We start from the raw sequence: 27045 nt of genomic DNA on the forward strand, positions 1-27045 counted from the left end.
CCTACTATTTTAGGGGAATAAAACATACAAAGTTCTGAGCAATGTATTCCCTTAACTGTAGTTAGTGTTGATGTTCATTGTTGTAAATAATGTCATTTTTGCTTGTGGGATCATACCTCTGGTACACAATGATTTGTGTACCAGATTTAAGATTTTGCACACACTAATGCTATTCATTATTTCATTTATCCTTAGGACAGTGATGTTGAGGCAATGGTCAAGTATTTGGAGAGTGTCCTGAATAACAGCTCATTGGGTAAGATGGCATCTCTTCTCTAAATGTAATAGCAGCACTTATTAATAGTCCTTATTCATCACAATCCAATTACTTCCATTTTGCAAAAGAACAACTCAAAAAAAGTGATCTTCTTAAAAATTGCTTCCTTAATCTACTGCACAGAAGTGTAAGTATGCCAAATACACTGTCATACACAATTAATTGCTTTTGTTGAAAATAATAGAATCATAAAACATGATGACCAGAGTTGTGGAATATCCTTTAAAAATTTGCATTACGTTTGCCTGCAGTGGGTTTGTAGAAGTAGAAAAGGGCAAAATTTATCTCTACACTTTAATGTTCTATGTTAATGTAAAAGAATAATACTCTGGTATTAGCCAAAACCAAACAGTGTCATTTAAAAAAAAAAAAAAACAAACTCATAGTATTGAAGACACTCTTGGCTGCTTTTTTTTTTTTTTTTTTTTTTTCAGTACAAAGAACATGAAGATGCCTTTGAAAATTATTATATTAAAGAATTAAATTATGCTTTAATTATTAGAAAAACATCTGACTACTCTGTACTGAAACTTAAAGCCTTCCTCCAAGCTGAGCTAGTAATTAGGCTTGTGTGATCTGTTCCAAACAAATAAATCTGATGATAGTAAGAGAGGAGTCTGTGAGGGTCCCTTTTATCTTTGTATGCTCGGTATCACTGAGGAGCTTTAAACATTTACTGTTTTAAGTTCTTCCAATGTCTAGCTACAAAGCTGAACAGAGTACAAACTATCTTTAAAATAAACTTAATATATCTCCCATCTTATTAATGTGCATCTTAATTAGATGCACATCTTAAATCCTATAAAACAGGATTTCTTTTTGAGCCAGGATGTAAAATCTAGAAGTATCATATTTATCAACTAGCAATTCCTGTATCATAAAGAAAAGAGGTGTTGTTTTTGTTGTTTGTTTGTTTTCTGAAGTGAGAAAAACTTACTCATTTTTCATTTAAAAAGTCTATCTGTGATATGAAAAGATATTTCCGTTGTATAGTTCGAAGGAACTCTGCAAAATACATGGAGAACATTTTTGTAAGCTTTTGTTCTTTGTGGGATATCTTTCGTATCACAACTTTCTGTATGAAAGATTTCTATGGTTCATACTTGTGACAAGGAAGTGAGCATTTCACCAAAGGGAGAACATCTCCTGAAGTTTAAACTTCTTGAACTAATTCATAGACATATTTCTGAAAATATTTAAAAACATACAGGTAAAAAAATATTACAAATATCTTGACCTTTTGGAAACCAAAAAAATAGGTAATTGAATGTGAGATTCTGCACATACTATCTGCTCCTTTCCCTATTATTTTTGTTTCTGGATTGTTTGAATATTTTCCAACATCCTACATAAAATTCATAAGGCTAATTGTCAGCTTGGCATTAGCTTAGTTTTCACATAACATATATATATAGTCACCACATGTCACATAACGTATCTATTGGTCATGAATTTAGGTAGATGTAATCTCAAAGTCTTGTTATAGTCAAAAAGAAAATGCATCTACATGTGAAGCCAATAACTTTTTATTAGTCTTATTGAAATCTTAACAGTCTAATCAAAGAATTATTGTTAGTTCAGAATTAATAATTACATAAAAGAAAGATAAAGGAGACAAGTGAATGACTACTACTGTAAGAAAAGCTCTTAATTTTAGATACATGCATTTCCTCTTAACTCCCACTTTGCTTGGTGCTATGCTCACCTTCCTGATGATCCTAACGCTGGTAGCTTCAGCCTGACGTGTCGGGGGATGTGAACTTCCCCAGTCCTTCACCAGAAATGGTGATCATGGTTACTTCCTCCTCCACTTGGGATCATTTTTGTGTGTTTGCCAACATGCATTTATACCTCACTTTTCCTTCACTGGCCTTTAAATTCATGTCACATCAAAAATGTTATGTGCATTTTATATAGTTTAGATGTTATCTCTGTTAACCCTAAAGCTAATTCTGCCCATTTCATCGTCGGCATTTCTTTAGGAACTGGTGAGTTGTTTATAGCCATGGCATCCCCAGTGCCAGCTCATGCCTCACCTCTTACAGTCCCATACCTATAGCCTCATCCCGTGTTTCAACTTTTCAAGGTTTCTTCTGATGTATCGGGCATGTCTTTCCCTACATTTCTTCTTTAATTATGTTAGTTAAAAATATATTATTCTACATGAATAAATGCTCATTATTAATCTAAAAACTGTGTTTGTACAATACAAAAATAAGTGAAAATAAAGAAAAATAACCACAAGGTTATTGGAAGAACTGAAGTTACAGTTTAAGCAATTAAATCAGATCTCCCACCAGGCCAAGACAAGGTCAGACAAAGTCTGACATACCTTAGTGCTGAGGTCTTGCAAATCCAGGCCCAAGCCTGTGGCCTGGTACTAGCAGTAGCAATACCACCTTGCTGGGCTACAGACCCACGTTATTGTAACAGCTACTCCTGAAAACAGTAGAAATTTCATTGCAGTAAGCTGGATGTAGAAGTTTGGCCTGGACAGAATTTCTCATAGCATTTTTCATTGTTAAAGGAATTGTGAAAAAAATTATGTGCCATTTATAGCAGATCTTAGACAACATCTGAGTAGAGAAAAAACTAGATTTTTTTTTTTTTTTTTTTATGTCAGCAAGGGCTGTGATAAAGAGAATACAATAAATATGCATTGTTTTTCCACAGGTGAAGTTTCTTCTGTATAAAACCTCAGTACTGAATGGTAAAAGCCTGGGATTTTTTAAAGTAACTGAGTTTTCTCCCCAGGAGTTCCCACTGAATCACTGTGAATACCAGCACTTCAGTGCAGTACAAGGTTCATTTGGGGTTAGCTACACAGCTCTGTGGGGGGTAGATTTGAAATATCACAGTACACACCGGTAATTCTACCGGTAAAGTTTGAAAAACTGGGGAGATCCCAGAACAGAGCTTCAAAATGAAAGAAAGTTTGAAAAACTGTCTTTAAAATGTACTAAGTCTGCTTAGTTTAAAAGAGGAGAAAGTTAGAGGCAATTTGGTCACTTTGTATTATTATAAATATTTTAAACTCAGGAAAATACATCTGTTTCTAAGGGGTTTTTCGATCTTGTAGGAAAAGGCATTGGAGGATCTTAATGTAGAAGTGAAAGCTGAAAAAAACAAATCCAAACTAGAAATGTATGATTCAGTGGATTTAATAGTTTCTTAACATATAATGACTTACCAAGAGATGCAAGAGATGTCTATCACCACTTACTGGGTTTTTAGTAGAAATGTAGGTAGGAATTCCTTTGGGACATAATGTATGGAAGTCTCATTGGCTAATCATAATCATCCTTTTTAACTGTATCTGTGAATAAATGTGAGACACAGTATTTCTTTCTCTACAGAACCTTTTGTCTTTTTTCCCTTAGACAGAGTGGAAAGGATGCAATGAGGGCATTGAAAATGGCACTCTGACCCAAGAGGACAATTTTGCCCTATGTTCTTTTATGTTGTATTAGGCTAAAGACTGGCAGAGTATTCATCTTTTAAGCACGTTTAGAAAGTGCCAGTACTTGGTTTTAAAATATCAATGTTATTGTTGTTTTATTTGATTTTGTTTAAAGAATTAAGAATGATAAATTGCATAAAAATGCAAATAGTTACTTGGCCACTTTTTGAAGAAGCATAGTTACATGTTCTGTGTTGATGTATGGGTAGGCAAACTGCTGAAAGCTGGGTGCAAAATATATTATTAATCAAGTAAATGCTTCTACGAAAATGCCTGTGATATAGAAGTTGGTGTGGGTTATGAATCATTCTAGAAAAAGTTTTGACGTTTTTCATAGCAACAATGTGAAAAGCTCTTAGTGGTTTTCACCGAGAACTCATTTTTTATGACTAACCACAGCTTTGCAGCATCCTACAATCTGTAGTCCTTTCAGCTACTTCACAGTACCCAGAAGATCATATTTAATGGACAGAAAGATAGATATTAGTTTGTATTTAGAGAGGAAGGTTTCTTTGGCCAACTGCCAATGTGGAGAGTAGACAAAGTACGAATTATTTAGCCTGGAATCCCGGGGGGGGGGAGAAAAAAAAAAAAAAAGAAAAAAAGACAAAAAAACAAGAAGGATGTCTTTAATAATGAAATGTCAGAGGAGAGGGAGATAAAGTATTGTAGCAATAAATAGACTGAACCCACTAAGCAGAAAGAGTAGGCTGAGCTCTTACCACAATGATATATCCTGTAATAATAGTAATATCAGAATTTAGGTGGGGTCTGTTATTAAATATACTCTGTCTTGAAAGAATGCAAAAACTACATTTTGCTTAGACCATTGGTGCTCAGGACAAAACTTTTTTTAATGCTTTTGAAGTCTGACAATGTTATCAAAGCCCAAATCCTCACATCTGGACCCTAATTCTCTACCAACTCAATGAGGAGTGAGCCATCTGGTAAGTCATGAACATCGCTTTGCAGTACTTAAAGCTTCCTTGGGGCCACTCTGTGGATATCTGAATTCTTCAGTGCTGCTAAAGTAGTTGAATGCTTAAAGACCACATGTTAAAATGTATGGATACACATGTGTGGTATTAGAGTAAATAGAGTGGTGTCTGAAGTTATTGGCTGGTCATAAGAACTGAGTTTGTCATTTTTTATCTTATCTATGCCTCAGTTGTAATACCAGACAACTATTAGACATTAAGTAGTCAGAGAAGTTAAGAAAATATTTTAAAAAGTCAAACATTTTTTTCCATAGCTAGACAATGGAGTCAGGAATCCATTTCTTCTGTAGTCTCTCTCCATGCCAGCTTCCTATGTTCACTTGTAAAGCTCTAAATCCAGCAGATGCTCACTGTGAGGGATTCAGTTTGTTCCTTCAGGATGGAAAGTTTACTCTCAGTGTTCAAATTTCTATGGTCGGGATCTATAACCATGTAAGACATAGGAGCTTAACTCCTGGGAAGGTTATGGTTATGCATGCACGAGAAGCCTTCAGTACTCTATGGGGGTGTCTGCATTGCTTATAGAGGAAAAGTAGCTGCAAACTCCTTCTGGTTGTACATGATCAATGTTAATGAAATTCAAGCTAAAACCCAGTGGAGTCCAAGCTAAAAACCCCCTGCCAGGAGGGAAGAGTGTGTTCATGCTGACCAGGCATTGCGTTAACTTGTTTGTGTGACTTTTGGCTTATTCATACCCTATGCAGAGCCCCGCTGTGTCTGCTCAGAGCTTGGAAGTGTAATCCTAATATCAAATAATCTGCAAGGGGAAAAAAAAAAAAAAAAAAAAAAAAAAAAAGCTGCTTTGCTTGGTTTAGGAAGTGAAAGCTGAAAGCAGGATCTTTATTTTTCCAAATACAAATAAATGAAAGGAATATGTTAAAGGGAAGGGAAGAACCAAGTCAAAAAAAAAAAGACTGACACAGGAGAAAAATGAGCACAAGCTGGCCAGTAAATAAATTTTGGTTTGAAGTTGGAGGAGGGGTTTTAGCCAGCAGGTCACAGTGAGGCTCTGAAATTGTCTTCCAATGGAGGCAGTAGGGGCAATAAATAAATAAATCACTAACTTGAACCTGAAGGTTGGTCAGGTTAGGCAGGGGCTTGTGTGATGTAATGGTGACATAAAATTGCAGGACATTTGATCTGACTGGATATTTGATCTAACTGGCTGGATAGCCGGGCCCAAAGAGTCATGGTGAATGGAGCCAAGTCCAGTTGGAGACCAGTCACTAGTGGCGTTCCCCAGGGCTCGGTGCTGGGGCCGGTCCTCTTTAATATCTTCATCGATGATCTGGACGAGGGCATTGAGTGCACCCTCAGTAAGTTCGCAGATGACACCAAGTTAGGTGCGTGTGTCGATCTGCTTGAGGGTAGGAAAGCTCTGCAGGAGGATCTGGATAGGCTGCACCGATGGGCTGAGGTCAACTGCATGAAGTTCAACAAGGCCAAGTGCCGGGTCCTGCACCTGGGGCGCAATAACCCCAAGCAGAGCTACAGGCTGGGAGAGGAATGGTTGGAGAGCTGCCAGGCAGAGAAGGACCTGGGAGTGATGGTGGACAGTCGGCTGAATATGAGCCAGCAGTGTGCTCAGGTGGCCAAGAAGGCCAACGGCATCCTGGCTTGTATCAGGAACAGTGTGACCAGCAGGGCTAGAGAGGTGATCGTCAGCTCTGGTGAGGCTGCACCTCGAGTACTGTGTTCAGTTTTGGGCCCCTCGCTACAAGAAGGACATCGAGGTGCTTGAGCAGGTCCAGAGAAGGGCAATGAAGCTGGTGAGGGGCCTGGAGAACAAGTCCTACGAGGAGCGGCTGAGGGAGCTGGGCTTGTTCAGCCTGGAGAAGAGGAGGCTCAGGGGTGACCTTATCGCTCTCTATGGGTACCTCAAGGGAGGCTGTAGCGAGGTGGGGGTTGGCCTGTTCTCCCACGTGCCTGGTGACAGGACGAGGGGGAATGGGCTTACGTTGAGCCAGGGGAGTTTTAGGTTAGATGTTAGGAAGAACTTCTTTACTGAAAGGGTTGTGAGGCATTGGAACAGGCTGCCCAGGGAAGTGGTGGAGTCACCATCCCTGGAAGTCTTCAAAAGACGTTTAGATGTAGAGCTTAGGGATATGGTTTAGTGGGGACTGCTAGCGTTAGGTCAGAGGTTGGACTCGATGATCTTGAGGTCTCTTCCAACCTAGAAATTCTGTGATTCTGTGTGATTCTGTGACAACCCTGACAGTCCTGTGTGACTGAGCAGATCTAGGTTCCTGTAGATGAAAACCATGGTCTTCTATGACTATTAGGTCATTAAATGTTGCAACAACCCACAAGGCAAGTGAAGTGAACAGAAAGTAGGGGGAGAGAGGGGCATATGTATATTTCTCATATTCCTCATATGTATATATGTATGTCTGTATATATATATAAAGGATTTAAGGACTACCTTCATCTGAAAGGAAAAGTGATGTCGTAAGTCAATTTACTGTCTGATTGGTAAAATACTCTCATTTTACATTTTAAGCAAGCCAAAGGAGAGACTTGCCTGTTAGGAAGATGGTTCTTTCTCTTACAAATAAGGGAAAGAACAATGGAGAAAAATAAATATTGTCCTAGTCAACTTCATTTTGTTGAATATTTATCAGTGCCAGCACTTCCTTGGGTAACTGTCTCTTCCGTTGTAATGTAATTCTCTGTTTGCTACACAGCAGGAAAATTCGCATTACAATTTTGTTGCCTTTGAGCTATAAATCTACACGTCCCTAAGAAAGGAGTTGTTTTTAATAGGCATTTAATAATCTAATTCATATTTAATTAATGTGGCACCTTGTGAGGAACAGGAATAGTGTTCCTCCTCCCAACTGCCCTTGATCTGCAGTAGTGCTCAGGGGATGAAGGTGAATAAGGTTGTGTGTCTGCATTGATTTGTAGGCTCGGGAACTGTCACCAGAGTGGCTCCAGGGACTCCCCAGGGATTCAGAGCTCTCAACAGCACTATGGCTGAGACCAAACTGAAACGCATGAGGGAGTAAGTAACATATTTTTGTGTTACCAATATCTAGGGAAAGAGGAGGGATTTGAAAAACAGCAGAACACACTAAATAAAACCATGTGTTGCCCCCCCCCCAAAAAAAAAAAACACGTTCCTGCAACAACATGAAGTGGATGCTAAGCTATTCTTTCCAAACCAGATGCATACTTGCCTCAACAGAGGATGAAGGTTGACTGTCATTTCTGATTATTTTCTTATAATCTGCACAAGTATTGTCATCCTTTCCAGTATGTCTTCACTGCTGTCTAGATCATTCTCAACTTCTCTTTCTTTATTAGCTCAACTCATGCCCATAAATCAGTTGCTGATCTCCATGTTCCCATCATGTTTGCTCCTCCATCCACAGTTCATTCTTGCATGGAAAGGCTAAGGTTTGTTTTTCATGATGATATGCTGTTTAAAACCAAATGTGATTGCTGCTGCCTTTGATTGTCAAATGAGACAAGGGAAGTTACATGTGCAGCTATCTTTGAAACTCTGTCTGATTGCTTTCATCATCATTAAAGCCCAAACTTTATTAATAAAGATTTCAGTGTCTCGGTAAAACAAAGGTCCGTGCTTCATTTCTATAATGTACTGGTTAATCTATCTTGAGCATCTTCCAGTAAATTGTCAGTAATTTCTGGCCTTCCAAGATTTACTGCACCCTAATTTAGATACTTATCTGATAATCATAATGCTATGCATTATGTCTGAACTCAGGTTTTCTTTGCAGTGTTGCAACATTCAACTGATTTCAGATTGCAAGCTGTTTTAAAGAAAGGGCACTTCTCTGTGGTGTGGGTGGGCAGTGTCAGGTACGTGGTGCGTGTTGTCAGAATACAAGTGAGTCCAAACAGTTAATCCTGGTGGTTATTTGAGTCAGTCCACTAAAGAAAATTAATGCAACTGTAACAGCATGGATGCCAATCACTGTGTAAAATACATTACAGTGCAAAATGCACCATGTATTGAAGAGAAATACTGATCAGATTTACTCCAGATTGAAGGTTTTCGGTGTTGTGGTATTTCAAGAAGCAGCTGTTCTTCGTGTTTCACTTCATGGCTTAGTCTTTACTGTGAAACCAGTCAGCAGGCTTCACAGTCTGCCAGCCTGATTCTTTTCCATTCTCTTTTCATGGGAAGTACTTTTAAAATAAAAATAAATAAATAAATAAAATAAATAAATAAATAATAATAATAAAAAAACACATCATGTTGCACCAGCTAGTAGCAAGGTGGGTTTGTTTAGTCAAAATGCCCACCTATCTTCCAGTCTTCACCTTGTGTTCTCAGAGTTACAGGATAAACCTTAACCATTTGAACTTCATGGTCATCATCATTTATGATTAAATTACTTCTCAAAGTCTATTTTTCAGTGCTGTTTCTTGGTTTTCAAAGTTTGTTGGTTCTGAGAGGATCAGCATGTAGCAGAAGTTAAATAATGAAAAAATTGGGAGTTCTGTTGTATGATCCTTTGGAAATGACATGCCTCAGCATAATTTATAAAACAGTCATATGCTAATGAAAAGGCTGATTAACTTCAGTAATTCACATTTAATGCATTAGACCTCACAGTTTTGGAACACTTTCCTAGTCATTTAATTCCTGAACAGTCAGCTGGGTGTGTGGGCCACAATGCCCACCCAGCTGGCATCTTGAGAACATCTGGCAGACTGTATCTGTGAGCCATACCTGTGCACCCTTTTAAAATTAAATTTATTAAGAGAAAAACTTGGGGGGTGGAGGAAGGGAGGAAGAGAGGGGCAAGGGGAGAAGGAAGAATGTTTTGGTTTTGCTTTTTTTTTTTTTTTTTTTTTTTTTTTTAATAAGACTGCAGATCTCTTCTTGTGAACTATAATAGGTAGTTTAAATAACTCTATCAAAATATCTACTCAGGTTATTTTTCTTTCTTCTAGATGTAGTATGGCTGTGTGATACCTGAATATCTAGATATCTAAATATCTAAAGGTGAGCTAGCATGCTTGAAAGTTAGTGTTAAGGAACAAGTGAGTGAGCACAGGCACGTTATCCAGTACACCCATACACAAGGAGATCTTTACAAATTCTCACATGTGACCATACTGCATGTATAGCACAGTGGAGGATTTTTTAGCAGTAAGAAGGGAGTACATCTGAGTGCAGGATGATGCATGTAGCCTCAGCTGCTCTGTTCATTCCTCAGCAAACTTCACATGATGTGTTGTACTTCATCTGCACAGCAGAGCCACTTAGGCAAGGCTTAAATAATTTAGATTTGTGCTATTCAGTTTCACTCAGGAAACCATAGACTTTTTTTGGGGTCTTGAGTTGACATCTTCTAGTGAAAGAGAGAATATGTTTTTTCTTTGTTGTTGTTTCATAGGAAATGAGTAGCTGGAGTTCTTGCAAGGAAATGGAGAAGAGCAGTGGAAACAATGTGGAAGTGCAGAAACAGAAATATAAAAGTTTGGTATTGGCACCAACAACAATAGATGGTGATGAGGGAAACTCTTCTTTATGTCATGAATTGCTCAGAAAGTAATCATTATACCTAAATATTACAAATAACATTAACAAAAAAAAAAAAAACCTCTTTCATTAGCTCTGATAAAATGGTAGATTCATATAAAATGAACATAAGGTTTAACAGCAAATGGGCCTTTAACTATTTTTGACACGTGAATGATGTGGGCTTGCAAACAGCTGCAGAAGGACATTCTCCTGACAAGGTGTGATGTGCTCATTGCTTGAGTCATCACAGTGTGTTGCACTGAATGTGTTCTTTGACAGTGCAGAGAATTGCTGGATTTCAGAGTGCCAATTTAGGTAGCTTCAAGTGTATTCTTGTGCAGGGCTTCATACATATATTCATGTGAGAAGGTATCAGGAAGTTGTGCTAAAAGCCTTTACAGGAGTATAGAAGGAAGCCACTGATGTTCTTGAATAAGGTAGGTAGGTGTCCTTCATCTCCTATTTTAAATAAAACAAGTTGCTCAGGGCTTAATCTATAGGCAGCCTGATAGTGTTTATGATACAGTCACCAGCTTCCTTCACTTAAGTCCCTGAATGTTTCCTCTAACATCTTTTTTCCAATCCCTATTGCACACCCTGTTCCAGCATTTTGAATTGCTGTCCTCTCTGTAAAAGTTATGGTAAAATCACCTACTCTGGTTGACAATAATTTCTAGCTTGTTATAATTGGTATCAGTATTCATTATAAAGTTTATAGCAGCAGAAATTTAACTTTATCTTTCAAGTGTAGTTCATGCTCTCAGCAAAAATTTCTACCTCGGTGCTAACAATTTCAGTATTAGGATCTTCTACAGTGTTGATGAGAAATCTCAGTTTTTTGAACTAGTTCCTGCAAAGGTTATCCGAGCTTTTTCTTATTATGCTCCTTCACAGCTTTGCCTGCTAGTGGTGGGAAGTCAGCCAAGTAGATAAATCAGAGTTCTGTGACTCATATCCCTCATATTGGGTTTTTAGGCTTAGGAATCTTGTTAGATGCAGGAAACAGGAGGAGTATTTTCTGTCCCAGCCACCATCTCATTTTCATGGTGGTTCCTATTCCTGACAGTATTGCATGCTGCAGTCTAATAAGCTATACTCTCACATGCTATGTAGAGCCATTATTGTCTTCACCACAGAGATAAATGAGGAAAAATTAGTGGCAGTTCCAGTGGTGCTCCCCTACAGAGAATTTCCAACAATACAACTCAGAAGAGAGCCACGCTGTTCTTCAGAAACAACTCCTGATGCCAAGCATTTGTTTCCATCATATAAAATTGTTATACCACCTATTCCTTTTTGCATTTTCTATTTTTTTTTTTTTTTCATTGAGGTTCATAAAGCTTGGCAAAGCCTTCTTTGCAAGATATCAGAAGTTTTGTTAGTACTAATTGCCTGAAAGATTGGCTTTGTCCCTAGAGAAAACCTAAAGGAGTTGTAGCAAATGCTGGCTTGCATTCTGCCAGTGTCTGAAAAGCTTGGTGGACAAAACCAAGTGCTTTCTTCAGTTATAAACTAACAGCACTGATAGCTGTTGTAGCTTATAAGAGGCTAAAGAGGTCAAAATCCGCATAAAAAGAGACAGACCCAGCACGTTTAGATGTGGAACTGAAAATACTTTTCTGCTTCTTTTCATCTTGCTGTGTCTTACTTCTTTCCAAGTGTGTGACCACCTCAGATGGCTCTTCACAGCTCCGTGGAAAGTCTTACGATGCATGCTTGAGATCTGACTGCAGGGTTTCATGATCTAAAATGGAAAAGAGATGGTGAGAAATTAGACAGGCGTGTGCTGACATCTGTGGAAAAGAAAAAGCCTTATTCAAGTTTTGGTACAGTGATTATATTCAGTTTCACCTCCCTTTATTAAGTAGCATTTGTTTCCCAAGTGTCCAGTGAGTAGAGGCTTCCCTTTGAAGCCTTCTCATCACTGTAGTAAAAATTCATTTCTTGAGCTTTATAAAATGAGAATTTGTGTTTTACAGAGTAAGTCTGTTTTTGTGTTTTTTTTTTTTTCATAATTGAATGTCTATAGAATAAAATTTATGTCTTGTCCTCTCTGTCCTGAAAATATGAAAAGAAATAAAAATGTAGAAAATGCAGGAAAAAAAATGTTAGTACAGCATACTTTGTGCTCCTTTGTGGAGGTATCCATGAATACATACAATGAGTCATTTTAATAGCAGTGAACTTTAATATGCAATTTAGAATTCAATAAAATGCATGCCAGTAAAAGGAAAAGTCTTTTATGCCCCAATTTTTAAGTAAATTAAAATCCTTTAGCACAGCAGTAAGCACCTCTTAGTCAGTCCCTGAAGTCTTATACACAGCTGCATACCATGATCAGGCAAAAGGCTTCATCATCACCCACTGAGTGTAAGTAAAGTTGTCTTTCAGAAGTCATAGAGGAAAGGCATTTAGTGATATTTTTATTCTATTCCTGTGAATGCTTATAACACTATTGGCTTAGGCTCATGAGCTGTATGCATATATCCTTCTTTTGCTTGTGACATTGGCATCAAATGTATCATTCATCTTAAAAATTCAGAAAGAAAGGTCATCCTGAAGTGATTGAATAGGCAGTGGATATTCTGTAAGATAAGTAGTCCTAAAATGCCTAAAGCATAGAAGACTTTGTATATGTTTATTTCCACATATTTTTGCAGTATTGCTGTAAAGAAACTATTAGATTTAGTGTTTTATTAAATGTTGGGTGGCCCTTCATCAGGACCAACTCTTAGCCTACTGAAACTGTTTTAGTTATTGACATCACTGAAGATACGTTTAGGTGAAGCAAAATGCAGCAAATATAGAAAAGTTAATTGGGGTTTTAGACCAAAATTAAAAAATCACAGAGACCTTGATTGCTATTGACTGTCATGTTGAAGGAATCATGATGTAAATATGCATGAGTACTAAGATGTTTTCCTGCAGGCAAGAGACAAATTTGGTATTGTCATTGGCTGAGCTATGACTGATTTTTGCAGCCAGGTAGAGGATATTATTCTGGAGGATATTGATCCATGTTTTTGAGCATGAGATTTCCTCTTATACACACTTCAGCTACTCTGTTCAACACTCCATTTTCTGGTAGTAATTTCTGTGTGGTGATCCCAAGACAGCTTACAGCATAATAGTAGCTTTTTGCTTTCTGTGGGCTAAGACAACATATTAGTATCATATTCATCGTCCTTGCCACAGATTTTCTCACACTTCATTTTCAAAGACCAGTCTCCATCTCTTAAGCATTTAGGGCATGATAGGGTCCTAATCTCCAGGACTCCTCTGGGATACTCTCCTGGTTCTTATTCAGTCTGCATGCTCATAGCATTTTGTCCTCACATCTAGACCAATGTGATGCCTGGTATCCAGTTGCATCAAATCACATCTTCAAGATTAGAGTGGTAGGTCTGGAGAGAAGTGAAATTTTGTAAATCTTGGAAAACCCATCATGTTCATTTAGACCTTGCCTAGCTTCCATACAGGAAATAAATAAAAATATTTGATTAGATCCAATTTTCTCTAGAAATAGTTCATTACTAGTGGCTTCTCCTTTTCTAATACACACAGAATCACACAGAGAGCAATGGCAAAATAATTAGCAAGCCTCAGATTTCACACCTGCAGGTTGAATGTGTGTTTCTGTGCTGTAATGGGACAGAAATTCTGCACTGTAATGAGACATAAGTTCTGTACTGTTAATTTGGAAATGATATTGTCTTTAAAACAGTCAAGAGCACTCATCCCACATGCAGAATATTATAATTGTTTGCCTTCAATTTTAGTGGCTGTTCAGGTTTAGGACCTCTTATTATTCTCAAGAACGTTTCATCCTAGCGGTATCTGTTGGAAGGAAAAGATGGAAAGTTGTGCTAGTTCTCCAGTGCATCTGAGCTAAGTGAAAATTGCAAGTGATCCATAATTTGTTAGATGGGGATGTACTGATTATATAGATTGTAATGTGCAGCCCTGCCAGCTATGAGCAATGTAGGAACTGAACAGATGCTACTGACAAGTATTTGGCAAGAACAGTGTGTTTTTACCATTATTTTTGTTTGCTTTTGGAGATATTGTGTATGTATCTCTCCAGCCTGATGATTTTGGAAAGCGGGATTACATTTTGAAGTTGCAGGTCACTAATGTAAATGGTCTTGGAATTTTTACCCAGTCTGTAGAATAGGATGTGTGTTGGCTTCTCTGAAGTTGTCTCCAGTACAAAACCTTCAGCCATGTAGTGTACATTAAATCAATACTAGGTTATTTAGAATTATAGAATCACAGAATATCCCAGCTTTGAAGGGACTCACCAGGATCATCAAGTCCAAATCCTGGGGCCACACAGGACCACCCAAAAATCAGACCATATATCTGAGAGTGTTGTCCAAATGCTTCTTGAACTCCAGCAGACTCGGTACCATGACCACTTCCCTGGGAAGCCTGTTCCAGGGCCCAATCACCTTTTGGGTTAAGAACCTTTTCCTAACATCCAGCCTGTCACCAGAGAGAAGAGCTCAGTGCCTTCTCCTCCACTCCACTCATGAGCTGCAGGCCACCATGAGGCCACCACTCATTCTTGTCTTCTCTGGGCTGAACAAACTAAGTGACTTTAGCCACTCCTCACACATCTTCCCCTCTAGACCCTTCACCATTTTGTAGCCCTATTTGCTATATGTCATAAAACTGGCCACAAATGTTATGTTTAGTTGCTCTTGTTGTCCTAGTAAAGGTGCCAAAGATTGAAGTCCCAGTTTAGCAAAGTAATTCAGCATATAAATACTATTAAACACAGGTAGTCCTTTGTCTTCAGAAAGACAACAGATGCTTAAAGTTATGCAAATATTCAACTGCCTGGCTTAATCAGGCATTGAACAGAGTAGCCACAAAGGAGGATATTCACAGTGCCCAGTTTTAAAAACCTTTCCGGGGAGCCTGCAAACTTCTCTGGGCTCTCTGTGTAGAAAGACACAGGATAGTTCAAGACATATGTTGTAAGCTCCTATTCTGAATTTCCTTGGAAGATAAATTTCATTTCTGTCATGCTGGTGCCTATGGTGGTAGCCAACTAAGGTAAGTGTATAAAGTTAGGGCGGGTGACCATTCACTGTGCTTTTGCTGGTACTTTCACTTCTTGAAAGCCATAGATTATTCTTTCATAGATTATTCTTATTCCTTCCCATCCTGCAACTGGGGATGGGAAGAACATGCCAGCTGCCAATGCCATCTCTTTAGCTGTTCTTAGCAGCTTTGCATTTGCTGTGATTCACTTTGAATACATAAAGAGAATGAACTTAGTAGTGGATCTATTAGCTGATATACAAAAGGGTACAATTAAACTGTAATGTATTGTATTGGGATGCTCATCCTGGTGCTCTGTTTGCCCAATATTAAGCCTCAGGCCCAACCCTTGAAATTAAGTATAAGATTTTGTGAATTTACTTGGATACAGACTTTTTTTTTTTTACTTGGAACCAGACTTTTTCAGCTTCTTTACTGAGCTGCATTTCATAGATCCATAAGCCTTTCTGTTATCCTAAATTTCTAAGGATTTTTTTTTTTTTTTTAAGTGGAGAGTAATGTCATAATTGCTTTAGCAGTAGAGAGTTTTCATCCAGTCTGAAAATTGTATTCAAGTTATAAAACACATAATTATAAGTATAGACTCATTCATTTTAAAATGTCAAGTATCCCCAAACACTCAAAACATTACAATTATACTAATACATCTTTTTGTTTTGCACAAAAAGCATGATTTCCCTAGTTCCTCATGCTGTGCATTTTTAATACATGGATTGAGCTGTTCTGTTTTCTAGTGCCTTGATTTCGTCAATAGTTTCCAAATGTGAGAATGAGCTCACGTGACATTAATTATGTAGTCTGTTTTCAATATAGAAACACTTGCAGAATCTTGGCAGTGTTTGCTAGATGCAGCACAGTGACCTTGGAAGGTTCACAGAGGAAGTAATACAGGTAGTGAATACAGGTAGTGAATACACAAAGGGCTTTCAGCAAACCTTTGCTAGGACTGCTGATGTTTACTGTTTCCTGTATTGTTTTTGTCCTCATCTGCTTGCAACTGCAGTAGTGTAATTATTTGGAAGAAAAATCAGTCCATTTCCTTCTTTCCTTAACCATTTTTTTCCTCAGTCATCATACAGTAATTTCTTTCTTACACATCTGTGAGTCGTTAAGGTATAAATCTCATATTCCCATGTTGAAGGAGGTGAGCAATGCAGAACTGGTATAACAAAAAATAGCTCACAGGGTAAAATAGCAGAGAGCGGGGCAATGTGCAAACAATCCTGTGTGAAAGAGAGGTTAGCAGACCCAAAACACCACATTTCTCATGGCTCCAAAGGAAGCAACCGCCACTTCTGAGGGTAAAGCAGCCACAGGGGTGGCTTTTTCACAGATCCGTCTTCTTCAGTAAAGCTCCCTGCTGAGTGGCTTGTTTTCCTGAGCTGTGGGCCTTCAGGGTGTAGAGATACCAAACCATTTGCAGTGTAATCATTAACCAGACACAGACAAAAGTTGTGACAAAAATAGAGGATACTGAGGCAACACCTAACCTAGCTCTTAGTTGTAAGGTAACACTTGTATCTACATTAACTTTTTTTTTCTGCAGAAGTATGATTTTGATCCTGAAGAGAAGAGGTAGTTACTCTGGTTCGGTAATGTTTCAGAGCAAGTTTGGGTTTTGTCTCTGTGAGTCTTCTAGGTGAAACAACTTATTTAGATACTACATTATGCTTCCTGTGTTTCTGTAAGTGTTAATAGAAATCTTCATTAGTCTTTTACAAGACATATTTCCAGGCAGTTAGATGCAGTAATATTTGATTTTCCAAGAGATTTGAGATAGAGAAATAACCAGGGTGCTGTTTTGAAAAGTGTTTAGGTGCCATATATTTATTATTTGTGAGGGGAAAAAAAGGGACTAAACCTCTATCTGCCTCTTTAAATATCTCAATAGCTTTACAGAGCTTGTCTTGTCCTGATAGAGATCTAGAGGAAGTTGAATACATAAACCTTCCTAGGCCTTTCTGAAAATTGTAGGTCTATTGTCCATTATTGTAAATTCTTCTTTTTTCTCTCTAGTATGAAGTACTCATTGACTTGTGTGGTTCTGCCAGAGACTCTGGATGTTGTGATGCTGGTGAAAAACAGGATATCGTTTAAGATAATTTTGTATATTTACCCACTGAGAACAGGATTGGCACGGAAAATGGGAAATGCTGAAACAGTTTGAATAGGCTCACAGAGTACTTCTTTATTTATCATGAAATTTACTTTTTTTCTGCTTCTTGTTTCACTGAAAAATCAAAGCCTTTTTTCAGAGAAATGTAAGACACCATGTGTTGTTGTATGTTGTTTTGTTGCTGTTGTTGTTGTTTTTTCCTGTGGGAAATTGGTTAGGCACACAGCTCCAGAGGGAGAGAAATACTCTGCTGAAATTCCTCCTATCTCCCACTGAGTCATGAAGTCTATTTTAGATCAGTGAGGATTTGGCTTATAATTTCCACCAGTTTGTCCCAGAATAAAGGTTTTATCCCTAAGTGATTGGCCTATGATAGTATTCCACTTTTTCAGTCATTCACATTCAATGAAGATTTAAATGCTCAGTGTAAATTAATTAATGGGGTAAGTTTCTTGTGGGTTTTGGCTTAGGTATTGTGCATGAAGTACAAAGCAAAAAGCAATTTCCCCTTCTCATAAACTTTATTCTGATTTCAGTAGTTAGTATTCAACTAACAGCTCTAAATTCTAATTCACAGTTCTTCCAAGAGCTGGTGTCAACTTCAATTACTATTTTACAAATTCATTTATCTCAGAAAATGAAATGCATGGAGAATATTATTGTTGATATTTCTTCAGCTGTGTCTACAGCTTTAAATAATAAGATTCTTCTTATCTCATGGGAAAACATGTCCTAAATATGCTTTAGATTTTGCAAGTCTTTGAAGTAGGACATCAGAGAGTTTTGTTTGCAATCAAATTAAGATGCTTTAATTCAGGAATTATGAAGTAATTAAGGATGAATTATGAAAATTATCGTTGTGTCTTCAAGTGAAGAAATTTTCATTCCGCAGTAATACGATGAAAGTCAAAGTCCATTGAGGCTTGAAGGTGGAAGGTAGGGGCTAATCTTAATAATTCAGATTTTATTTTACTACCTTTTTATATAATAATTCTGACCTTTTTTATTGTTATTATTCTAATACGCACTTTTCTTAGACTTTGCTATATATGTCACATTCCCAAGACCAAACATCTGTCAGCTAGAACTAGAAAGTGCCCTACCTTTAGAAGTAAATTCCTACAAAATAAATCATGGAGCTTATAGTGCACCTCTCTTTGCAGGTCTCCAGGGGTCTTTTCAGAGCAACCAACAAGCTTTGCTGCAAATGAAGTTTTGAGCCCAGGGCAGCTTCTTTCAAGTTCCAGAAAGGTTGTAGTGATTCAGTCAGTAATGTCAATATCCTGAATGAAAGGAAGGTAACTTGAGAGAACAAGGACCTTTTGTGTTGTAATTGAGTTAAACCTATTTACTGAACCATGAGATGCTGTAGCAGGTACTCTTAAGATTTTCTAGTACAGTTAGAAAACAGTATTTTGTATGAGATCAAAGATATGTAATTTCCGGATTGTTTTTCAGAAAGTTATTTCAGGAGATAAATATAACAATCATTTTCACCAAGGTTCATGTTGCTAATGTTTAGCTGCAAAGTGGCAAGATTGCATTGTTGTAAATAGAAATATAAGGTTGATAAATGAATGTTTAGAAAGCATGTTCAGGGACAAATCAGAATTGGATGTATTGATGGGAATCCTAAATAACACTGCTGGACTCCATGAGAGTACATTTGACTTAGGGAGAATTTAGTGAAGTCTGCTGAAATTATTATTTCAAAGATCTCTGCACAGGCTTTTATGCCCCATGATCCCTAATCACAATAGATTTGCCTCCTACTTTACAATATGCTTGTCAGTATAGGATGCAAACAACATGTGTGAAAGGATAAATAAATGCCCACTTGGACAGATGCTCCTTGTCCAGAAAGCTTATTTTTTTAAGGTTGATATTGAGGTAGCTGTGAGGATTTATAAACAAATAATTTTACTGTGATTGACTTAGGAGCTGCATATTAGATGTCTGCTATGGCAGAGATGATGTGTTATCGCTGATGTCTGATCCAGGGGGACTTCCATGGTATCACTGTGGTGTGCTCAGTTGTGTCTCGTGCAGAATGTGGTGGCTCAGCAACTGCCGAGCCTTCATATTCCCAGGAATAACCCACACCACCACTCCCTGAAGCACCGGTGAAAATGCTCTGTGAAGAGTGCTCCTTCCCTCTGGGGATGGAGGAGGGAGAGCAGAATGGTTTTAAATGATAGTTGCTATCATGCTGAATGACATTCTCAAGTGAGAAGCTGAAAACCCCCTTAGCTGCTGATTTGTGTCATAGTTATCCTTTAAGGCAGGCAATGACAAGCTGTTGAGAGATATTAACCCAGCTGCTAACGCGCATGGAAGAGTGCAAACTGAAGCATTAATCTTGTTTTGTGGCTTTTGTTGGTGCTGCATAAAGGTAGGTGTATTGTAATTGATCTCTAGACCAGAAAAGAAACATTAATACATAGCTAGTAGCAGTAGAGTCAAAATAAAGGCCCGCGGGATAATAGAAAATTCTTTGTTCACCCAGGGAAAGATTTACAACTTCATCAGCCAGTTGAGAACACAACATTATTATATTGTCAAATTTTAGTAATTTTGCACTGATGTGTAGGAAATCACCAGATATCCTGATAAATTCGTTTGAGCCCAGATCTACTAAATGACTTGGCACATTTTTCGGCACAGTTAGACACCCTGAGTATAAAATTGCAGTTCTGAAGGCTCCTATTTAGCTCCCCTCTAACACTGGCAGTGAGTCAAAGCACTAAGTACCTATGATTTAGCTGATATTGATACTGCTTCCCACATGCTCCGAAGCACCTTATCCTTGATAGAACCAACTGCTAATCTCATGCCAAAACCATATCATTAGCCACAAATCAGGTATCTGTCTGCCTCTGTGGCCTTTGAGGCTTGTTCTAGTTAATTTTCTCTAGATTTTGTGCTGAACAGAAGCTGACAGCATGAGGCTTTTTATTCCAAAGCACAGCTTCCAAGGATGACAGTGTGGAGTCTGGCAATATCTGCTATCCAGCCAGTAGGCAGGTGGTCAGAGCGTGCCTCCAGGCTATGGAAGTCCCCAGCCTTGTTCCACCTCTGCCTGGAGCATTGGGGCTGCCCTCTGCAGCCAGGAGGAGTGGGGGACGTTGGGCTCACTGTTGAATTTCTTGCCATTTGCAGCGAGAAGGTAGGCACACAGGGCACTCACACATGGTAACCTGGATTTCAATCCCAAAGATTGAAAGACTCCAAGGAGTGCTGGCAGTGTTTTATCCAGGGACTGTTTCATGCAGATAACAACATTTGCACACACCTCCAGTGTTGGTTGTCCTTGGTCCTCAATCTATCTACACTTATCCTTCCTCATTCTTTTCTGGCACAATACATCTACTTTTATACAATTCAAAATGAGGATGAAGGAGAGTCCTTCTTTCCCCAGTGCCCATGGTGATTAGCTCTAACCTGGGATAAAGAACAAGTGAGTACCTATGTGATCATGTTGCAAGTTCTGTAGGGTAAGAAGTGCTTCCAAACTTTACTAAAGCCAGACAGACATCAGATTAGAGATTTCCCTTTCCTCAGTTGTGGTGGGCTGATGTTTTGCATTGATGCCTTTCTGCGGTGTCTGCGTCGTACAGGGAGCTTAGGGTTCAGCCACAGAGCTGTGAATGCTATTGCATGAAGGAGGTGCCTAAAAGTTAGGAACTGCAGGGCTCAAATGCCAGCAAAGAATCCCTTGGTATATGTATGTCTTTGTAACTCGGTGAAGCAACACAGAAGTTGCTCATGAGCTCGTTTGCACGAGGAGGATCTGAGATACCTCATTTAAGCACATTACTGTTTATCATCCTGGACTAGCTCCTTGGATGGTAGAAGCTGACATAACTGCTTTGATTTCAGCATAGTGAAAAGCAATTTAGGACAGCGTAGGGTGGGATTCTGGCCAACAAAACTTGTCTGAGTAATGCAACCTCAGATGTCGAGTATCCCCTTAGCTTGTGTATCTGCACTGAGAAAGGGATCATGGCTCATTTCTGGGAGAAAATAGTGAGTTTGTAGGTGTGTGAGCTATAACGAGAGTAAATACCAGATAATCAGAAAACGTGGGAATGTAAGTGGGATCTCTGTACTGGTTCTCACAGTGCATTCAGAAGTGAGGCTTTTAGTTATTTCAGAGCTGTAAATACAGGTGTTCCACACCTCCTGTGAAATAGGAACTATGAACAGAAGGATAGTGAAAAATGCATAATTATGCCTCTGTAGGTCTTATCATGAATCGGAAAATAACCACTAGCACAGAATCGGAGCGGTAATGGGCAATCCTTGCTTTCTAGGAAGTCACTTACCCCTTCATCCCCCATTGGTATACTAAAAGATTCAGTCAGTAATGTCTCTTTAAAATTTACTGTCTTAGCTGCTGCTTTTCTGTCCCCATCACAGAAAATGTATTATGTGGTAGCAGACTCACATTAATGCAGCTTTCAAGCCCAAATAGAGTCTGATGTGTTCTTTTGTAATAGGAGGTTATAATTTTTGTTACCTACCCCTTAATTTTCAACCTATGAATACTTTTTCCCTAATTTTATTGTACTAGCAATTATACAGATTAGCTGATTTGCATGTTCTGCCAAGCTAAACTGAAAAGATTCCCATCTTCAGGTCACATTTATTAAGCAAACACATACCTCGGGACTATTTCTTTGGTTAACTTTTCATTTTTAAATAGAAAGGACTGACAAAAAATATATTTGTTTAGGAGGGATGGAGGGGGGTCAGTAAAGGCACTAATGAAGCAGTAGTTGTTTCAAGGTAGCTTCTCAGGTATTGATTTTTAACCATTGAAGAGAAATATAATATTTATGTTCAGGTTTGGTGAAGAAGTGTACATTATTTGACAAACAAATCCCTATTTAGACTTCTGTACTAAGCTAATCATTAGGTTGCCAGATTCTGGCAATTGATCACTTTCAGCAGTTTGTGTTTTCCCCTAGAAGGCAGTATTTGAAGAAAAAAATAATAATAAAAAAATCTGTTTCTAGTTATGGGAAGCAGGACTGAGTCACCTTTGGACTTGAAGAGAACCCAGCCTGGCCCCATGGCTTCTCACACTGGGTCTCAGCTGCCTCTGCTGCCAGTTCCCGACCTGTCAGGAGTCAGCAGGACGTATATGTAGTGTATGGACAAAAGGTGAACCACGGCTGCGTATGACCAAGCTGCAAAACAGTGACAGTGGGTGGGATGTGAGGAGAAGTGCTTCCTCCTTGTGCGATCAGAGCAGTCGTCAAGGCTCTCTTTCAGGCAAGAAAATGTATTGGGTATATTGTCCATTTTTATCAGCTGCAGGCCCTACTGTTCTTAATGTTAGGATTTTTCAGGAACCTTGCTAATCCCTTATAAATATTAGGTAGCTCGCTGCTGTGATGATGAATGTGACAGTTCCCATCCTGGGACAACTCTGGGGTCCATCCTCCCAGTTCACCATAGTCTAAATTTATAGAAAACAGCATGTAACAGAAAGTCAGTGAAAGGGGAACAAAAGCACAGATACTCAGGCTGAAATGTTATAAAACTATACAGCGAATTTCCTAGTACTTCCTTTTTGTCTAAAAGAATTTCCACGAAGCAAAGTGCTAAGGCATCAAATGCTTTCACATGCTAGACACACAGTATGTTTAATCCTTGAAAAATACACTACAGCATTAGAATCACAGATATCGTCAGTTGTTTGGTTTTTTATTTTTTTGTAGGTAAGAGTCATTTTTCAGAGAAACATTGTTAGCTACGCTAAGAAGCTTTATTGAAGAGGTCTCCGTGCCACAATAGATTTCCTGAAAAAGAAATGATTGCACCACCCAAATGCTCTTGAAACTCTAGCAAAATGCTGGTGGGAGGAAAGGCTGCCTACCAGGAGTTTGCCTAACCAAAACAAGATATTTTTCAATACAAATTGCTGATGTCTACGTAAGGAGATCCCAGTTAGCCCAACTCACTTCCTGACTAAGTGAAGGGCATCATTACCTCTGGAACATGCAAGTTCGACACTAAAAGAAAAACAAATCTCAGCTGCCCTAACACAAAAAATCAGTAAAAGAAAAAATCAGGGATGAGGCTGCACAGCCAGCCATGCCGTTTGTGTGTCAGCATTACACTGCATTGCGGTGCCATTGCATCCAGTAATTGGCTCACACCCTTGAATTTCTTGGATAAATCACACTCAAGGAGCTGTTTTTGAAATCCCTTCACCCCAAAATTCTCTCACCCGCTATATTCTATAAATTCTTCCAGATAAGCACTATCAGGTCTGCATAGCACTGCACAGCACGTTTGCCAGGAAACCCTCTTGCTTGATGCCATTCAGGATCCCAGTCCTGCCGTGGACATTGTATAGATTGGCACCATTGAGATCCAGCAGGAAACTGGAGGAAAACTGGCTTGGTGTGCTTGTGACAAAGCCGGTTTGTTTAAACAGGGAAGTGAACACAGTTGCTGTGGCAGACGTATGTGAAGAGACTTTCTGATATGCTGAAGGAAAATTACTCCAATATTTTCATCAAAATATTATGAACCCAGCACTGATTGGAATGTTTTACATTAGTCAGGGCTTCTGACATACGAATTTAAAGATGTTTGCCTTTAGAAAAACAAGTTCTGTTCATTGTCTTGCAGTTCTCAGTTGAATCTTTATAAATCAACATTAAGTTCCTGTGAGTGTACTCTTTGTCACTGAATTACAGACCTGTCTACTGATAAAAGGATAGTGCTGTAGGAAAAGACAGAAATGTCAGTAAGCTCATGCTGATCTGGTACAACAGGTTCCTTGTTATTAGATAGAAGCTAAAATAAAGCAATGAATTCTGAAATGTGTTTGTTCGCATGAAAGTCTGCTGGTTTATGGCTGTATAAGGTTGCTTCTCTTGTTTTTGATGAAATACAGAGGCAATAATATATGGGCGTGTACTGGACTTGCTATGGTTAAAGCAGCATGTCAGATTTGGTGTGAAAATGATTTTGTTTTTTAGCAGCAATGATGTCTGCATGTCCCAGGACTTACTATGTCCAGGTTTTTACTCCTGGGCTATTTCTATAACACAGCCATAGAGAAATTGCACAGGAAATTTAAATTTCTTGTACTGTCACACAAATAAGGTGTATTCTTTAATGATTTTAATCAAAAGTAGCCACAACATAGAAAAAAAAAAGTTCTAGCAATTGCTTGTATTAATATATAATGTGAGATAACTTTGACTTGACCTTTTTGTAATATGTATTCTTAGATCTGCCATCCAGAAGCTGGGAGCAGAGGTGTTTGAGAAAGTGTACACCTATCTGAAGCAAGCAAGACAGCAGAAGGCCAGTGAGGAGGAAATCAGGAGATACCTGGAGAAAATGGTTTCCAGAGCAAGTGATTGCTTTGAGGTGGATCAGCTTCTCTACTTTGAGGAGCAGCTACAGGATTCAGAAGCACATCTTCAGCTGTAAAATGTTTGACAGTAACAGTGTGGGAAGCAGAAAGGAGGACTGAAAGTGGTGAGCTGCCTTCTTCAGGCCAGCAAGCAAATCCTAGAGGTATTTGGAGGAAACTACTGAGGTAACTCAGTACACAAACAGGTGGGCAAACTCATGGAGAGTCCAGTCTGTACAGTGAGAAGTGGGTAAATATGGTATCATTTGCAGGGGCAGGAATTAAAACAGTTTGTGGCAGTGGAGTGGGGAATTCACAGTTATCAACATCCCCTTTTCACCACTAAGAGCATTAAGAAAGCTATTCTCCTGGGCACTGGGCAGGCTTAATCCTGCACTCAGTCACTGGTGAAGCTGTCTGGGATGGAAATGGTGCAGGATTAGACTCCAGCTGCTGTTGATTCCTGTGCTAACTGGTCGTCATGGCATTTAAGCACGTCTTTTTTGTACTTTGGCAGACTTACCCTTGAACACATGTATCTATGCATTGGGCTACTCAGCCAGAAATTGTCTTGTTATCATTCATTGTTCAAAAGACTGCATTTAATCCATGTGCCTTCCAATGAAACTGTACAGATACAAGCATACATGTATAATTGTTTACATATATGCATAGAGACAGAAAGATATTTGGCCACATCATCATATATTTTTATGTGTATAGAGATAGAGACATGAGGTCTGAGCTGTAGATGATTGTGGTAGGTAAGAATCCTTATTGTGGCTTTTGAGAGTTTTAAATCAAATTCACTGTACACACATGGAACAATAAACTAGTTTTTTGGTTTTTTTTTGGCTTGCACGTGGATATTGCTTTCTTTTTTTCATAGCATTTATATTCCCTTCTTCATATGCATCATACTTTTGCTGATTTCAAGTATACACATGTATCATGCTCTGATAATATACCTGATTATTTCCTTCTCCCTGTTCCTTCTTTATTCTGCATTCTGAGCTCCTTCATCCATGTAAAACAGTAACAAAAAATTAATTGGTATGATGTATGGAAGAATCTCAAGTGAATTGTGGACCAAGTTTATTTCAGGCATCTAGCCATTACCTATGATTTCTGCTTTTGTGCCACAACTCTTCAAGTACTCAGGGACTGAATCAAATAAATGAATGCAAATTCGTAATGTAAATATCAAAAAATGTTGCTGCTTGACTTGGACTACAACTAAGGATAGTGGGATTGGTAGTAAATTAAGCAGTAGTACTGATCCATCTTTTTGACATGCTTTAAGAGACTCAAAGGGAAAGGTAAGTAGTCACCCTAATCTACCTCAGCAGCAATACAAGCAGCAGAATCAAAGGACGTGCCCGGCTTAGGAAGATGTGGCGCTACACTTCCGACCAAAGTTACAGAAGATCCTGACACATCTGACTTCAGCTTCTGTTGGGAGTACATGGTGTAACAAACTGGAGGCTGAAATCCAACATGATGTTCACTGAGGTAGGGAGACTTATTTTAATTCCGTGTGGTGGTTCAGATCCCATAGGAGAGGCAGCCTGAAGCATAGATTCTCAGTCAGGCTTCAGTTTTCATCCTTCTTGTTATAAATTAGACCACACAATTTACTGGTCTATTGAAATTATTTTATTAATCAAGTAAGCAGACACAAGCAAAACAGCGCTGGGCGGCTGGGGAGTCTCCGCTCCACCACAGCACGCAACTTCCCCTTTCTAGTGTCGCTGTTTTATAGCATTGAAGTTCCGGCTTGTCGAGACTTGTCGAGACCTGTCGAGACCTGTCGACTTGTCGAGACCTGTCCTGAGATTGCGCAGTCTGTTGTTGGGAGTCGTTGTTCTTCCTCCGGTGATCATGCGTTGTGCTTGTGTTCAGGTGGGGGCAAAACAGGATGTCTTGCTTTGTCCCCATGTTACAATGCCGTGAGTTGTGAAACCTTATCTCCTCAGTAGATTCTTTAAATTCTCAAGGACAATGAACAAACCCCTACTAATTTATCACAATCCCTCCTTTTTCTTTTTCAAACATATTTTGTTCATTGAATTTTTGCAATATCTGCTTACTGAGCATCAAAGTTTCTGCGTTGTCCTCCTCCTGCTCAAGAGATTCATACTTAGCACGCACAAGCATAAGATGAGCAGCTTCTAATCGACTTTTCACAATTGCGATTACTTGATTGAATATACATGGTCCAAAAGTCAGTGTTAATATAAGTA

At 38.7% G+C, this 27045-nt stretch overlaps 1 protein-coding gene across 1 annotated transcript in view; it reads left to right on the forward strand.

Moving 5' to 3' along the window:
* NEK11 (NIMA related kinase 11) overlaps positions 1 to 26334 on the forward strand; it is a 104012-nt gene extending 77678 nt beyond the window's left edge. The window contains exons 14-16 of the mRNA XM_084511733.1: positions 196 to 256; positions 7643 to 7739; positions 24675 to 26334. Of these exons, the coding sequence (XP_084367859.1) occupies positions 196 to 256; positions 7643 to 7739; positions 24675 to 24879 (363 nt within the window). The 3' untranslated portion in view covers positions 24880 to 26334. The remainder of the gene's footprint in view (positions 1 to 195; positions 257 to 7642; positions 7740 to 24674) is intronic.
* Positions 26335 to 27045: the final 711 nt, after the last annotated feature.

Source organism: Aythya ferina (genome assembly GCF_964211825.1).
Source record: "Aythya ferina genome assembly, chromosome: 2".
Taxonomy (NCBI): domain Eukaryota; kingdom Metazoa; phylum Chordata; class Aves; order Anseriformes; family Anatidae; genus Aythya; species Aythya ferina.